The sequence below is a fragment of the Buceros rhinoceros genome, unplaced genomic scaffold (genome assembly GCF_000710305.1).
Source record: "Buceros rhinoceros silvestris isolate BGI_N320 unplaced genomic scaffold, ASM71030v1 scaffold5026, whole genome shotgun sequence".
Classification (NCBI taxonomy): Eukaryota; Metazoa; Chordata; class Aves; order Bucerotiformes; family Bucerotidae; genus Buceros; species Buceros rhinoceros.
In genome coordinates, this window is record NW_010415683.1 from 58,133 (window position 1) to 75,179 (window position 17,047).

The 17,047-nt window shown below is 42.9% G+C and overlaps 1 protein-coding gene across 1 annotated transcript in view; it reads right to left on the reverse strand.

The window, feature by feature from the left end:
- Nucleotides 1-17,047, reverse strand: part of LOC104494632 (myosin regulatory light chain 2B, cardiac muscle isoform) — a 21,913-nt gene that overhangs the window by 2,611 nt on the left and 2,255 nt on the right. Inside the window, exons 2-5 of the mRNA XM_010137495.1 lie at nucleotides 11,179-11,265; nucleotides 8,375-8,450; nucleotides 6,809-6,913; nucleotides 3,299-3,377 (exon numbers count right to left, since the gene is read on the reverse strand). Coding sequence (XP_010135797.1) covers nucleotides 3,299-3,377; nucleotides 6,809-6,913; nucleotides 8,375-8,450; nucleotides 11,179-11,265 — 347 coding nt within the window. The remainder of the gene's footprint in view (nucleotides 1-3,298; nucleotides 3,378-6,808; nucleotides 6,914-8,374; nucleotides 8,451-11,178; nucleotides 11,266-17,047) is intronic.

Below are 17,047 nucleotides of genomic sequence, written 5' to 3' on the forward strand. Positions count from 1 at the left end.
TGCTTTTTAAAGTATTTATTTCTGCTATTTAAAGTGAGTATTTTAAATGAACTATTTAGAATGGAAATCATGACTGTGCAGGAACACTTCTGTATGAGGAAAATGCACCTCTTGTGGATGCAGACATTCAGGTGGAACAGTGAACTTCCCCTCCTGCTCCCAGACACCGTGCAGAGCGAGGGAAAGAAGTCACACAGATGAAAAAGTGTAGATTTGATGGCAAAGCTACAGCTGTACTTCCTCCTGTCTCTGACACACATTATTTTTTCCAGTAAAAGGCTACGAAAAAGACATATCCCAGTTCATGCAAGGGGCATAGACACTTCTGGACCTCTTTCCTAGTGATGTGAAGAGCTCGTTTGGAAGGACAGAAAGGGACAATTGAAAAAAAGCAGTTGCTGGGTAATGAATATGGACTGTATCCACATGGACAAGAGTGGAAACATCCACGCAAATTTGGTGAAACACTCTGACATCACAGACAGAGCTTTAGCTATTGTATATATTTTTGCTGCATTTCTTTACCGTTCCTTTTACTTAGCAAAGTCTTTCTTCACCTCTTTCTCCCGTGTAGCTGTCCCTGTTCTGTTATCCTGGCCATTCGTTACGTCACTGCATTTTTCAAAGGCGAATTCTCAAGCCATCATTGGGTGCAAGAGTAGAGAGATGACTCCCATTGGCATAAATCGATCACTGGATGGAAGTGCCCTGCGGCAAACAGCAGCAGCAAGTGTCAATAGGACGCGTGATACAGGAAGGAGCTTGGTGAGTAGAAGGAAGCACTTAGCAATTTTGTCAGAAGTCACAAACAAACTTCATCACAAACAGGAATTAATTAAAAAGAGGTCTGGGCACTATGTGTCTTCTATTCACATGCTTAAAGTATTTGGGGGAAAAGATCAAATATCTAATTATAATCTTCTGATGCACAGCCCAGTAGGCTCTGGCACACTCATAAGGAAGAAGGACTGAGTTAAGGATCTATGCACATTTTCCAGTATTTATTTTATAGGGAAATGAACACTCACAATTTCCAAAGCTGGAGATTATTCACTTTTTTCTTTGTGTATCTTGTTTTCTTTTTCTAAAGTCTATTTGCTTCTAAAAAAAAAAAATCAAAGTCTTCTGGGCACAAAAAACCATTCGTTTGTCTCAACTCAAGAGTCTAAACGTTATCTCTCGTCCTGGCTGACATCAGTTCCTTCTACAGTTACAGAGACTTTGCTGCATTCTTATATTTTCAAAACCTTTTTAAAAATTAACTGTGAAATCTCTTGGACATTCTGTTTTTCCCCGGGTTTCCCCTTTCTGTTCTGCTGTCTTGGAGAAAAGCAGGTGAGCTAGAATGAGCTGTGCTCTCCAACTATGACGAGAAGCGTCGGTAGCTCAGCCGAGCTGTTCTCCAAAGGTCCAGTGTGCATGTAAACTCCCTGGGTCCATCTTCATCTGGTACCAATCTGTACAGTTTTGTTGGTGTCAGCATTAGAGACGGTTGATGTTGGCCTGACTCACTTTGTCCAACAAAAGGCATCTCGGACTGAATCACTGAACCTTTCCAAGCGTTCTGCCAGTTTACACCAGCTGAGAATGTGACCTAAAGCATTTTCTCTTTTTGACATCATGGTATAGGAAGGATTTTATGTGTGGTACAACGATGCAGACCAACAAAGTCTGTCATTGAGTTTGGAAGTAAGTTATAAACTCCTGGAGCTTCTGGAAGGTTAGAAGACTCCATCCCAGCTACCATCAGATGGACTAAATGAGTCATTTCCAGAGTAGAGGTGAAAACATGCAGCGGAGAGAGACATAAAAATCCCCAGAATGATGTTAACTCTATGAACATGAAAAGAAGTTCTGATTAAAAGGTCGACATGGCTGGTTTTGGAGAGAAACATTCCAAGATTTTTTAATATGGAGAAATATTATTTATTAACATTAACTCTCATATTGAAATGGCTGTATGAGCCAACAAAAAAATTATTTCAAAGCCTTCAAATGTCTGAATTTTGGAAGCATATGAATAGAAGTTAAACCCCAAAGACATTCACGGAATTGATTTAATGGTTTGTTCTGTAATGATCAACATTACCCTCGGGTCTAATAAGTAAACATTATGCTCTGTTGTGGTGATGAACTAAAACAATTGTCTAATGTTAGCAGTGCAGTGGGGGTGGGGACAAGGTTGACCTTTTCCATCAAGGAAAAATAAAAGTCTTTCTCTCTCATCTTCACTCCGGAGTGTGACACTGCATTCCTAATTTGCCCCAACTCCAGCTGGCTTCCAGCATCCAAGGAATGTCGAACAGGACCCAGGGTGGCAAGCTGCAGATTTTGTATGCAGTATATTGTTACAGATAGTGGTGGGAAATAGAACATTTCACGGGTTTTGTGATATCAGAAGGTTGTATTTTATGGCTGTGATTTCACTACTGTGTGATCTGGCCTATTTGGCAACAGGCTACATTTTATTCTGATGGTTTGAGTCACTTCTGACGAGTTTCTCTGACTGCTCTTCCCAAGCCGTTTGGATAATGTTAACCCCAAACCAGTCAGGGCGACTGATAACCTTCTGTTCCTTCTAATCCTTTGCTATAGCCACTTGTGTTTTAATTAATTTGAAAGTTCTTTAGTGAAAAGACTGTCTCTTGGCCTCTTTGCTCTTATTTTGCACTCTGTGTACCATACCAGGTCTCTCACACCCACCGGGGTACGGTCACAGGAAAACATGTTGGTAATGGAAAGAAATACTGTAGGTGAACTTTGTATTTTCAACTAACTTCCATGAGACCTCGACAACTGCACATAATGTAATGGAAAACTGCCCCTTGGAGGCTCTGCTAAGAGGTTTAGTTTTCATTTACCTTATCCCAACATCACAGAATTAATTGATTCAAATACTATTTTGTAACTCATGGTTCCCTATAAAATCTCAGGCCTCCTCATCCATCTCCCTTATTCGATACCATTTATCTCACTTACCTGAAGGCCTGCTTACACCGTTCTGGCAGCACGATGAGGGCTTGCATTTGTGCAATCACCACTTAAAGCCCCTTTACTTCTCCCTTGCTTTGTTGGTGTATGAACACAAATTAGGTCCTGCCTCCTTATTTCAAAACTAGCCATATTGACAATAATTGTCATATTAGTAGTAGTAGTATTTGGTTTGGCTCCAGCCTCTGTCTCTTAAAATAGTGTGAAAAATACAGCTTTTAGGCAGTTCTTTACACTTGTGCTATTATTAGTAGTAGTATTATTATTACTATTATTTTTTTTTTAAAAGGATTTGAAATCAACTTACTAGTCTGCCTTTATGTGGCCTTTTCCTTCTGGGTCGAAAATCTTAAAAGCATTCAGAATGGTTTCTTCTGGGTCCGTGCCTAAAATTAATGAAATATAATTTAGAAGACTGGATGTATTTCTATAGCTGCTGAACACTTGCTAAGGAATTGCCTTCACTTGCAAACAGTGCAAAATGGAGAATTCGGCAGTTGTAGGTTTGAAGACAAAGGTTCCTTAAGTCAGCAGCATTTGTCATGTCAGATAAACAATAGAGGTGAATAGTTCAACGCTCAGAAGCTTAAAAATAATAACTCATATCTATTCTATATCTGCAGGAGAGAAAACTTCCAGGAACTGGTCTCCAATATCAGTACCCAGAGGATTAGTGGTTTTCAGAAATGAAAATATAACAGTTTCCCTCACTGGCTTCCTTTAATCTTGTACTGTGCATTCCTTGTAAAAACACTTTTTGATGGTACTTCTTCTTCGCTGTATAGAGAAGATGTCATTTCCCTCAGTAAGGAAACAGAGCTCGTCATAAAATCAGCATGTCAGTGGAAAGCAGTGGGCACAGGGTGATCAGTGTAACATGGAGACCTGCACTTGGGTTCTGCCGTGCGCTTCCACTTCAGTGTCTCTTCATTAAGTTACTGGAGAAACAGGATGGTTTGAAGCACTAGACTATGGCTCCAAGATTTTGCTTCGCCTCTTAGCTGGGCCACAGATTTTTGGTATGACTGTAATTCCCCTGCTCCTCTGTTCCCAGCAGTGAAACGATAGTAACAGTCTTCTTTTTCTTCCATCCTTTATCTGTCCCATCTATTTAGACTGGAAAAAATTGGGGTCAGGGATTAGCTTTCACAGAGCCTTAACCTTGGCTGGGGTTTCTGTAGCATGGCGTTCCGTAGCAGCGCAGATTGGGAGTATTCCTGCTTACAGTCACACCAAACGATACGCTACATCCTCCGTTTCTGACTACTCCCCGGTATTTCAAACATTGTGACAGTACATAGAACACAACTCATCAGTTATAACTGTAGCAAACCAAATTTACAAGCAAGTAGACTGACCCACGGACACAAGAAGCTACTTAAGGTGCTGAAATGTTGCAAGTGTGGTTAAAAAAAGGCAATAGTATGAAGAATTGCAGTTTCAAACCTTAGCAGCGATAGAACCAGGATGGAATCCAGTCACAGTTCCCTGCTTTATTGCTGTACGCACTCCTGACGCCGCCTTAGTTTCCTTTGTTTAAAAGTTTCACAAGGATTAGGAGTAGCATCTTAGTGGATGTAACAGTGACTAAACCTAAGGCTAGATGTATTCAAACTGTAATGAATATATGATCAATACAAAGAGCATCGGTATTTACTGAGTGTTTCGATTGTCCTGCGAAGAGGAACGCCTTCCAGCTCGAGGAAAGGTCTGCATTTTAAGTAGTCACCACTGTGTGGGGGATGTTTTCTTTCCTTTCTGTGTTTTACATTTTCTACTCTGTCATATCCTCGGACTTTGGCTTTGAAGAGAAGCAATGCAGCAGGCATTCTTTATTGATTAGCTGGTAAATAAAGTGGTTTCTTTGATGTGCGGCATCTCTGTTTTCTGTACAAATTGTATTATTCTGACTCCCTGTAGAAACAGCTCCATGTGGTTGGCATTAACATAAACCGAGTTTTGTTAGCTGTTCTTTTGGCATCATAATCTCAATATATAAAGCTAAAGCTCGTCTCAAAAATCCCAGCTTCCCCTTTATGACAGAAATCAATTATAGCACAACAAATTTTACCTAGAACGCACCTTTCACCAAATTCTCTGAGTGGTACTTAGCTAATAAAGAGTGTTGCAAAATTGCCATATCCACTTCCTCTAGCCCTTTCTCTCTTTCTAATTGCACTACAAAGGCTCTTCATCCCAATTAGTTTTGATTGGGAATGTGCAGTCTTTTGGCTCTGCTTCCTTTGCATGACAAACCCAACCAGAAGGGCATGACAAGCACAGCTGTGATTTTCCCCTCACCAAATGGAAATTAAAAAAAAAAACCCTCCTCTGCTAGTGGCCAACAGGAAACCTGCGGACAAGAGGGCTCTGCTTTACCGTTCACCTTCCTGTGCTGGCTCGGGTTTGAGGCCACACAATCGGCAGGGCCAGACTCTTTGCCAGCTTCGGCAATCATAAGAGATAAGAGGGAAGCAGGGAAAGGCAGAAGAGCTCATTTCCATGCTCTCTGTGATCATAAGCATCACAAATAGACAGGAATGGGTAGCAGGGTACCCACAAGAAAAAGTCACGTGTCCCTGGAGGAATACTGTGGAGAAGGGCACTACCTACTCCGCAAGATGGCATCTGGAATGTAAAGGTGGAGGTACCACTGTGATCCAGGCAGATCGATATCTGAGTAATAAAATCCCCTCCTCAGTGTCAGTGTACAGCCTCCTCCATCACCTCTTGTGCTTCCCAGACATGCTGTGTTCCTCAGCAACAGGGTTTTTCTTTGAGGATTAGCTACTCTAATTCTTTTTTTAAGACCTCTCTCTTTCTTACTCCAAGTGTAGAAAGCCCTTCACTGAAATTGTGCTCAGCAATATAGAGCCAGAGTCTGGCAGCAATACCATAGATGTTTTAAAGAACATAGGATCAGATTTTTCTGCTCATTAGTTATTTTAACAAGCTTCTGGAATGTGCTTGGCTAAGGCCAGCCTTGCTTTGAAGGTCAAGGCTTTCACTGATCTCTAACGCACCTAGGAAGATGACTAGGGGTTTCTCTTGGCCTCATGCTCCCTCTCTTGACATTTCTAGCCATTGACAGTATAAGAGACACCACTAAATTTCTAGCTCCCACAACACATTTAGTACCCACATTTTCTGGACTCCCTACAGTGATGCCCATGTCTTCTGTGGCAATGGGCAAAATCCCTCTCCCTCATCACTGTAAACCCACTGAGAATAAACTGTTCCCATTTATCCACTTCATTCGGAGTTCTCCAGTGAAAGCTTCATCCAGTGGCAGAATCACTGTCGGCCTCAAGTGAATCCAAGGCTGGGCCACTGGGTTACAGCTCATACAGAAAATGAGGGAAGGCCACATCACTCCTTCACGCCCTATAGCTGCAAGGACGCTGCAGAGGTCACGTTTGCATAATGAGCCAAAGGAGACCAGAAAGCATTATTTTTTAGAAATACTGAAAATACTTTTAAACCAGCTAACACCGCGTGTGATACCACTATAGCAAGAGCAACAGACAGTGAGTAACTCGTCTGCACCGGGCTCCAGGCTGCTGGAATTTCATTACTTTCTGGTCCTCAAACTCACCACTTTCATGTTAGCTTATGTAAGCTGAAATCACACCTTTGAATCGTCCTCTGGACTGTCCCTTAGCCTTTTCATACTTCAGCTCTGTCTGCAAAACTGGAGATCACTCCTTGCCTTCAAGCATTGTTCTGTGGATACATTATTATAACTTGCAAGGTGCTGAGATATTTCAGTGCTGAGGATCTTTGACAGATACCGCTCCAATCCCCCAAAGGTACTTACCTTTCAGCTTTTCCCCAAACATAGTAAGGAAGACAGTGAAGTTAATAGGACCTGGCGCCTCCTTCACCATGTCTTCAAGCTCTTCATTCTTGACATTCAGACGACCTGCAGCAGAGATCATTTTTCATAATAAATCACAAATTGTGTTTCAAAAAACGATTCCCATTCATCTCCTCCCACTGGGGAGCTCAGGGCGCTGTGCAACTTTGCAGATAACATGGTAGAACACAACTCCAGAATATCCCAGTACAAAACAAATTGGCAGCGCTGGCTCTAAGATCAAAGGGATGCTGAAGGAGTAAGAAGGATAAGTAACACGGAGTGGCCAGCAGTGGATGGAAGAAGGGGCACTTCCAAACAAACCGTTCAAAACAAACTGTTTTTCATTTTTGTTTTCTTTTTACCTCAGGTGAAATATGGGCCCCACTGATATTAATGTAGCAAAGTTCCAAGTGGCTGAAGTGAATCCAAGGTCTCAGTCTTTGCCCTCCTGCGTATTGAGGTGACTTTCTGAGTAGAGGGCAGATGGATGAGTGGAGTAGCCATACCCCTTTCCCACTCTTGCACAGTCCTACTGATGAGAATTCAGACCCTGGTAACCCTACTCAATCTGAGTGGTAATTTGCTGTGGCTGTATTTTATAGGCACTGAAGGGCTTCACTAAACAGCAAAGATACCCAAACCTGCCCTTAAGAAATAAATATTTCAGGGTAACAGTAGCTACAGGCCACAGTTTGCAAACCTCATTGTCACAGTAAAGAGTTCAGGAGCTTCTGCTCTTTGCACTGACTCTGCTGGCGTCTGATTCCACCCCAGGGAGCACTAAAGATTCTTATCAAACTCTTTTTAATAGGATCCAGATGGCAAAAGCCCAAATGCCTCCATCACTGTTCAAGCCTTAAATGTTGCAACAAAGGATACAGCTCCAGGTTTGGGATCACGAGCATTTTGATTTTTTGTTTCCTTGGGAAGATCTGCTTTAATCTACTTGATATGATCAGGACTGTGGTGCACGTGGAATGGACAATATCTAATCTCATGACACGCACATTCCACCTCCCATAAATGCAGAACAGCACAGAACCTCACAGGAAGTCCTCCTCCTCCTGTGTGGGCAGAGGGGCAGCTAGTCCATGACAACAGCATTAATTGCTAGATATTGCATGGCTCCTAGATGAAAAAGGTGCAGCCTGTGGGGCCTGGATTTGGAGGCGAATCAGAAATGCCTGGCATGGACCCCTGCTTGGGTGGGCTTTTTATGAAACAGTTGCAGGGGAGGGATCGGTGCCTTTGGAGAGCTGCCAGCTGCGCAGCTCTGGTGCACCCGTCGGTGCGTCCCAGAGGGACCTTCATTTCGCTTCTGAAAGAGGCTGCTCAGAAGACTTTCCAGCTGGAGCTCTGTAGAGAGATAGCAGCTACTATAAAGGAGAAAGATCGGGCTGAACAGGTTTCCTTTTGCCTCCCGTGTATCTCATTACTTCCCCCACTGTAATCGTAAAACAAACTTATGCACTTGAAATTTAAACTGCATTTCTTTAAAGTATTTAATTATCGCTATCAGTTTACCTAGTGCAGCAAACGTGTCTCTCAAGTCTGCTTTGTCAATGAAGCCATCCCTGTTCTGATCCATGATGGTAAAAGCCTGTCGGAAGAAAAATGACAATTTATTGCCATTGCCATGTTGCACTGGACAGTGCTGCCCTCACCCATCCCAGTCTGGCGATATTAGAGTCGTGCTGTAAGAAAGAATATTTAACTTCCTTGGATTCATCCACATCATCCACATCACTGCCCTTTCCTCACTTTCAACACTTCACTGTATCTTGGCAAGGGGCTTAATTAAACCCACCCAAACTTCTTCTTACTAAATGAATGCTCAGTGCAGCATGCAGCTGGGCTCAAGCCAACGCTGGCAGCTCCAGCTATTCAGGCCTTAACCCATAAAAGTTTGAATCAGGGAGGCTTTAGTCAGGGAGGACTTAGTCAGTGGTTACTGTGTTGTTTGTGCCATCCCCACACCTCGTTCCTTTGTGCAGCTCTCATCTTTAATTGCTGTAGATACCTCTCTGCTATTAAGCTAAAGTCGATTTCTTCTGGGCCTTAAAATATCCATGATACAGAGAGAGCTGAATTTTCAAGGGTACGGAGAAATGTAGGTTTTAGACTATTATTTATTCAAAGTTTGTTTCCCTTTCCAATAAATTGTATCCTTCAGACTCTATTCTGTGCTCTGAATGACCTTTATGTGTTGACCTTAAATGCTTCTTGCCAGGCAAAATCTAACTTTTGATAGAAAAAAACCCCAGTTATTTCTCTATTTTCAGCCAACAGAGGATTTATATACTCTGACGATTCTTCGCCGCACCAGCTAACTGCCTATCTATCTCTCTACCCTATCTGCATGTCTGCCTATTCGCTGCCATTGCGCTTTTAATGTTTCATTGATTTTGAAAGATTTTAATGACCTGAAATTCCCCCGGTCATACTGTGGGGAGTATTAGCAGACGCAGGCCTGTCTCTGAAGCTGGTTATCTGTCTGACACGCACATTGATGTGAGAGTGTATCCTCACAATGACCAGGAATTATTCTTACCTCAGTATGATGAATGACAATGTTCTCCTGAGAATACAGCTAGTCCATGGCAGCTACAGGAACTTGAAGAGTTTTAAAGTCTACTGCTCTACAGGGTGCACTTCTTGCCATGATTGTATTGTGTCAACATATTTTCATGTAGTTTTACCTCTGGTTTCTGACAAAGCCCCACTGCTCACTTTCCAGTCTGCCCATGTGATTTATTGCAGCGCGAATTTCATAACCCTTCATCTACCTGCCAAACCATCACCTTGTAAAAAATTAAGCCCGACTTGTTAGAGCTGCTGTCCTTCCATTTTGAGGGGGCTGCTTTAAATGGTGATCCCCACAATCTGGAAGCAAACCAGAAGACAATATGAAGAGCAAAGCAAAGCCCAGCAAGCTGACAGAAGATAGGAAGAGCTTTCAGTTTGTGTTATAATGGGTGAGCTTGAAATAATGTAGTAACAGCAATGCTGAAACATTTTCTGGTGAGCTGGCTGAAATCTCTAGATACAAATGTTCTGATGAAAATCAGCTTTTCAGAAATACTTGTCCCCAAGTATCAGTTTTTAGACACAACACAGTCTTGTTTTTCACTGGACCACTCCTCTGTCTCATGCTTTTGCCATTATTCTGCCACCATCTTCCCTCCTGTCAGAGTAGATCAAATACAATGTTCTGACCAGATCTTCCTTTGGTTGGTTCCTCTTCAAACAACAGCCCTTGCAGAAAGTGGAACTGGAGGTTCACATGGCACAGAAAAGAGGTGGGAGAAGAGTGTCAAATGTGTTCCCACTAACTGTGGGGAAAAGGTTAGTGGATTCCTCTCATTTTCCCAGGGCGTGTTCTCAAGCCTCTGCATGGGTTTTCAGTCGCCTTCTCCACTCGGCTTTACTGGTGGAAATCCTCTTGAGAAGTAAAGTTGAAAGACGCGTGCACAAAATGAAACAGTAGCTATTTATCACATTGGAAATGGCTTTGGAGATGTGAGTTAGCAAAGAATAGGGGGAAAAGTGAACAATTTTTAATATCAAACCAATGCAAAATGTGATGGCCTCACAGACACTCCAGAATGCCCACTCAGAAAAGGAGCATAAACTCATCAAACAAATTATCTTCTGTCTTTAATATGCTTCAGCTTTTATGCCAGCCCATTACCTCCTCGCAGGTAACTGGTCAGAGAATCTACAATGCACAGTAATACCAAATTCGTTGGGAGCTAAAAGACGCTTACTTAGTTAATCGCAGCATGTTGTTTCGTTTTATTGGCTGTTATGGAAAGTCGGCTGAGGGCTTCTTGGGATTTTTGTTTCTAGTTTGTGGGCAGTATTAGAAGAGCAGAGAAGAATATTTTCTATTGCTGTTGTGGAACAGTCCACTAATGAAAGTCCTGGTTCAATAAGGCATCTCTATTCAGGAGTTTTATTTAAAATACCACTTAACTTCAAACATGTGCTCAAGTGTTTTCCTGAATCAAGGCTAAAGTAGATGGGATGAAAATTTTCCTTTATTTCAGGGGTGGTATTGGGGGCTTTTCAAACAAGTCTAGAGCTTGAAACAGGAGAGTGAGGGATGGACAGAAAGAAGGAAAGAAAGAATGAAAGAAAGAATGAAGGAAAGAACAAACAAACACACAAGGAAAATTCTATGCCAGCCAAAACCACAGAGATGATTCAGAAAACAACTGTGTGTTCTCTCAAAGCAGATGGAGAATTGAATAAGAATTACAAACAAAACCTATGTTGTTTGTTAGCAATGCCAGGAGACTATAGAGAACAGCGGAACAGTGACCGACCTCTTTGAACTCCTGGATCTGGGTTTGTTCAAACATGGAGAATACATTGGAACCACCTTCTATCTTCTTCTTTGCCTTTTTTGGAGCCTGTAACACAAATAAGAAGATCAAATATACATTACTTTGTCTGTTAAGCACCCGTGAAAACAAATTCCACCTTTAACAGAAGGTAAAATATACAGTCAAGTAATACAAGAGGATTGTGTTGGGTTATGACAAGGTTTTTCATTCGATCCACTATGTGTATATACACCTAAATGGGATAAAAAGATGCTGCTTTAGTAACAGCTGAATCTCTAACGGAGTTTTTTTGCCATTCTCTTGCTCTGATCTGGAACCTGACCGCTCAGCTAAACAAGGACAGCTTGTCACTGTGATGCCCTAGAAAAGGTGACGGACCCAAAGCGTGACTCTGAATGTCACAGCTGGGCCACTTGTTTCCCCCAGGAACTGCCTGTTCCTGGGGTAGTCTCACCTATGCCAGACCATTTGACACAGGAGACCACTCGCCCTTCTGCACCGGCTTTTCAGAGCTCTGTACTACGGGAGGAGTGATGTAAGCTTACAGTCTCACTTGGAGAGGTAAGCTACAGTTCCCAGCCTGCTGTTCTCAAGAAACAGAAGCAATTCAGTGCCGTAGCTACAGGTACCTCTGCTCCCTTCCCACACAGGGACTGGCAGCCAGGCTCAAACCAAGGCCCTGCATGAAGACTCAGTTCAGGAACTATAGAGGGAAATTATACAATTTCCTACTCACATAGAAATGTTTAGAAGTCTGCTCTGACTGGTACAACAATGACTGAAGAGATTCTTCCTACACAGGAACAACTTCTAAGCTTGGAGGACAGTCTATACTCTTGCACCAACCTATGACATTACACCACATTCCCTTCCTGGTCCCTGTAATTGTAACAGTCAAGATAGTAATCTTAAACAAAAGGGTGGGCCTGCTTTTATCACTGCTCTGTAGTCTGAGACAGAGAAAGATTGGGGAAAGAGCTACAATGATATCTAAGAATCTAACGCTCGCTAAAAATCAGTCAGAACTAGACTTCATTATAATCTCTGAACAAGAGGCCAACCAGCTTGTCTAAGACAATACAGCTCTTGTTCTGCAGTAAAGAATAAAACCTGGGATTCCAAAGGATTACAGAAATGTTCTAACCACAGCATTATCCTGACTTGGGGCAGGATAATGAGCTACATCGCTTTCTGAGTTCCCTTCCAGACAGATTATTCTTTTCTTTATCATTTTGACTTTTAAACTTCATCATCACAGTCCCACCTGGTTCTCATGTCATGGAAAATTAGTCTTACTTAGTTTGGGCTATTCTGCATGAAAGGGAAGGCAACTTCTACTGTCTCCTTTCATCAAAATAAAAAAGCCTGTGAAAGATCAAATTCAATACTGATTTCAAATATCTCGAGAAGCAGAGCAGCTCAAGGAAATACTCCCACTTGACTGTCTGAAGTATACATTGTCTGATCAATTTAATTTGCCAGGCAGATTTCTGCACTCAGCCACCCTGTTTTAGAGCCCCCAAATTAGGGCTATGGTAGATACCCACCCACATACCCGCACTCCAGACCTGTAAAGCTCCAATCAGCTAATGTAAGGCACTAAAATCTGGAAATAGGAATGGAAATGAAAAGCAAAGTGTACGTGTAGTGGGGATAAAAATAAGGATAGAATGCCACCACAGGCAAGGGGAAAAAAAAAAGTTAATAAATGGAATGTTTAATGATTGTAGAAATATTGATTTTGGAATAAATAGATTCCCTTCTCCTCCTCATGAAAGAAGTGCTATTTTTGAGCAGTAATGGGCAATCTTCCATGTAACGTGAGGTGCCTGGTGGAAGTTTTCAACACTTCCAGCTTGAATGGAAACACGAAGAACAATTCTACATGTTTGCATGAATTGGTTCCCCGAGGTAAAAAGAAAGCAGATGGTACCCAGTGGAATGTACGTCAAGCTGTTGGGGGGCCCTGACCACAGGGCACAAGGCTGGCCTCTGCCTTCTCCTGTTCTCGTGTAGCTGGTCTTTGTGGAGACAAAACATGCTTTAGCATTCTCATCCTCTGCTCTGCTGTGACCAAACTGAACATCCATGTTCAGCTTGATAAACATTCCCCATCAAACAACCTGCATCTTCTTAAGCTAGACCACAGTGAAGGACAGTGGGCTCCAGCTCTAGGTTTGATTAACTGAAAATGCCGAACGCTGGCAGTATCTCCATCACTCCTCAGTTTAATGGGTCCTCTGTGCTCTAAGGATTAGCAAGGATTGCAGCTCTAAGAAAGGATCAGATCAACCCAAAAGCTTTGGCTCAGCACCTATTGGAAACAGACCAGCAACACAAAAAAGATGCACGTTTCTTCATATTAGTGAAGTTTCATTCAGGGCAAAAAATATTGAAGACTAATTCCCTGGAGAACAATCTCTGTACTAGGAGAAACCCATCCAAGCATGGTATTTGTTCAGTGTTAATCTCTGGTCAGTCACCTCCAGGGCTGATAAAGGAGATCAGTGCCCATGTCGCTCAATCTATCTTTAGTTTTTCTGCTGAAGCTCCATGTGTGGATCCTATTTATGACCTGCTCACTTGTGGAATGGGCCTGAGACCACCACTACATTTCTCAGAGGCCAATGAACAGCTGTTGGATGGGCATGGCTCTCCATCACCCAGTTTCAGGCTAAGCCTCTTGGCATCAAACATATAGAGCATCTTGGATTCTCTATCTCTCAGGTTTTGTGCATGCAGTATTGGGGACGCGATTTATCTGCTCTGAAGGGCTCAGAAATTCTTACCAGAGAAAGAAACTACCCTGATTTTTCATGACTGGTGGGGAGGCAGGTGCTGGGAAGAGGAAGGCTGAGAGATAAGTAGGTGGAACAGGAACAGAGTGCAGTGCATTGTCACTGTCTTTCTGGTGGGTAAATCAAATTAAAAGGCAACTCTAGGAGAACAGAAACAGGTCAATGCTGCTGTGTGACAACTCCATGCACCAGAATTTTCTAATGAATAGAATCAGCATTCTGATTCTGAAAGAATGGCTTAGTAAAAGGAGCAATATAGAACTGAGCAAACATGGTTTCTAAACTGTCAAGGATTTAGTAGGTGACCTACAAAGGAGCAAGTGGGTGACTGACACATCACTTCTGTCTGCCTTGATTTCCCCATTTGTAAAATGCAAAGTGTGCCGAGCTGCACTTTGCAAAGACAGCCGCTCTATCTTTGCAACACGTGCTTTGAGGCTGACATACAAAACGTGCCAGATGAGACACTGAACTGCTGAGGGTCCCCTGGGCTCGGATTCCAAGGCCACAATAGTGCAGCAGTGGGAAGAATGTTGCAACAACTGAAAAAGCCTATTAATATTCCTGCCCGAGTGTATTAATCATCCCATTGTGAAGAAAACAACACTTCACTTTAGAAGAGGAACCGCAGGCTTGTCGCATATCACTCATTTGTCTTACTAGTGTCAGCACTCTCTCAATTAGCCAGAGGTTTTCAAGGGTCCTTTCTTCTCCTCTTCCTCTTTTTTTTTTTTTTTTTTTTTTTTTTTTTTTTTTTTTTTTTTTTTTTTTTTTTTCGCTTTTGTTTGGTTTGTTTTAGAAGCTTTAAAGGAAAAAATGGAGCCATACCAGAATCTGGTCCCTAGAAAACTGTTGAAGCAGGCATTTGCTTTGAGCCAGGTTTCCCTCACTGAGGTTCTTTATATTTCTTCTCTCTGGCAGCATCAGGGAGCCAGAGAGGACAGTGCCGTGACACAGGCAGGCAGAAACAACACGTGTGAGCTGTCTTTGCTTCGCTGGGTATAAGAATAGGGATCCAATTTTTAGGTGTCATGGAGGGGGGCATATGTTCAAGTAAATCAGAGTGAAGGAATCTCTGCTTTCAGGGTGAACTAAATGAAAAGGGAGCAGGAAATCAGTTGATACCTCTCCAGCCAAAGGAAGAAGGAGCTGAAAATACAAGCACTTCTTCCTTCAGAAAGTGAGGTTTTGTTTACCCTTATAAATTCACAAAAAACTGGTACTAGAGCAGGTTCACGACAGCAGAGATACAAAGGAAGTGACACTGGACTGCTGCAGAACTTTATAATCTCAGCCCCTCAATGAATGTTGCAGACAATCCAGAGAAGTATCATAAAGCAGACAAGTTGCTGCAAGATAGACAAAGGTACAGCTCATAACTGGCACTACTCCGCACTGACTGCTCAGGCACACGCTTCTACCCTTCAGTAAGTATGAAGCAACATGAAGCAAACAACCTCCACTTAGCATTTTCTGCAGAGCTAGAATGTGTCCAGAGGCAGGCAGGCAAAACAGGCAGCACTCTGCCGAAAGCCACATTGTTTTGGTTTGGAGAGGTCAGTTCCCTGTATGGTCCACCATGCCTTAAAACACTCAGAAAATACTCTAAATATCTAAATATGACACAGTTTGGTACTCCTGACAGCCGAAGTTAAAATACAAGCAGATACACTTCCCCACTCAGCAACTTATTGCACCTTCTTTTAATTTTTTTACCTGAGAAGACACCGATGGATACACAGGTCTCCTGGGAGGAAATCCTTCAGAGACAAACAGCGGTGTACGCTATTAAGAGTCTGATTCTGTTGTCTCGTACCCTGATGTGATCATTCAGCCCAGGGCAAACTAGACATAAGATACGACCAGCTTTAAATTGCACAGTTTCACATGCTTTACTTCCTTCCTCTGCAACTACGCCTGTGACTACAGAAAAGACAGAGTCATCCATCATCTCACTCAGATTCTGTCCCCTACTGTGATCCACAGTATGATGTTAGCACTGAGTTACTCTTACTTTTTCATCCATCACACTCTGTCCTTGTTTTTCACCCACTCGGGGATCTCAGTACTGACATTTCCTGTCTTTGTATTTTTGCTATCCTCGAACACAGCTTCTGGATCAAAAGTTACATCTCAGGCCAATCCAAGGGATTTTGCAGTGCTGGACAGGGTTTTGGTTGAATATTGTCTCATGAGTTTGATCTGCTGAGATAATTTACACGGCATCTGTACCAAAGACCCCACCTACGAACAAGCCACCCCTTGTTCAGCGTGGTTTGCGTCCTGTTCAAGGCAGGGGAGCAGCATAAGGCCAACCCAAGTGCACGCCTTTGAGGGAACAGTCTAGAGGAGTAAGCAACATAAACCGCTCTGAGGGCACAATTTGCATTTCAAACAGGGAACAGCCTCAGATCATTCAAATAAAAACCCACGTTATCAGAACTGAGAAACAGAAGATCTTTTTATTACCTATTCTGCACTCACAAGCAGATCCCTCCCTCCTCGTCCTCACTCCATTTTGTACGTAGCCCCAGCCTCCCACACACCCACACCAACACACACGCTTTGATCCCTGCTAGATACAAGAATCTGCTGGTCTGCATCCTCCTGCTTCCCCCTCCCAAACACTGACGTGGTCTCCTTTGTCCCACATGAACCCCCTTCCCCATCACAGCCTCCTTTTCTCTCTTGCACAGACAGACAGAAAGCCTCATCTCCCAAACCCTATCTCGGAACAGCAGGTAACCTCTCCAACCGCAGATTGCTCAGCCTCTATGACCCAAAATTTGCCAGCTGCTTTCCCCACCTTTCCCCACCTCCTCCTTCATGTAACCAGGTGAACAGTCCCTCTCTACGCCCGCAGTCCTCTGTGCTCACACACACGTCTGTACACACAAGGGCATGGGCTGATGCACACGCCAACACTTCCACAGTGGAACGACTGGCCACATTTCCAGCTGGTGAGATCAGCATTGCTCTGCCGAGGCCAGCACTTGTGTCAGTACAGGTGGTACATTCCAGGCAGTCGAGCAGGCTGCACAATGCAGGAA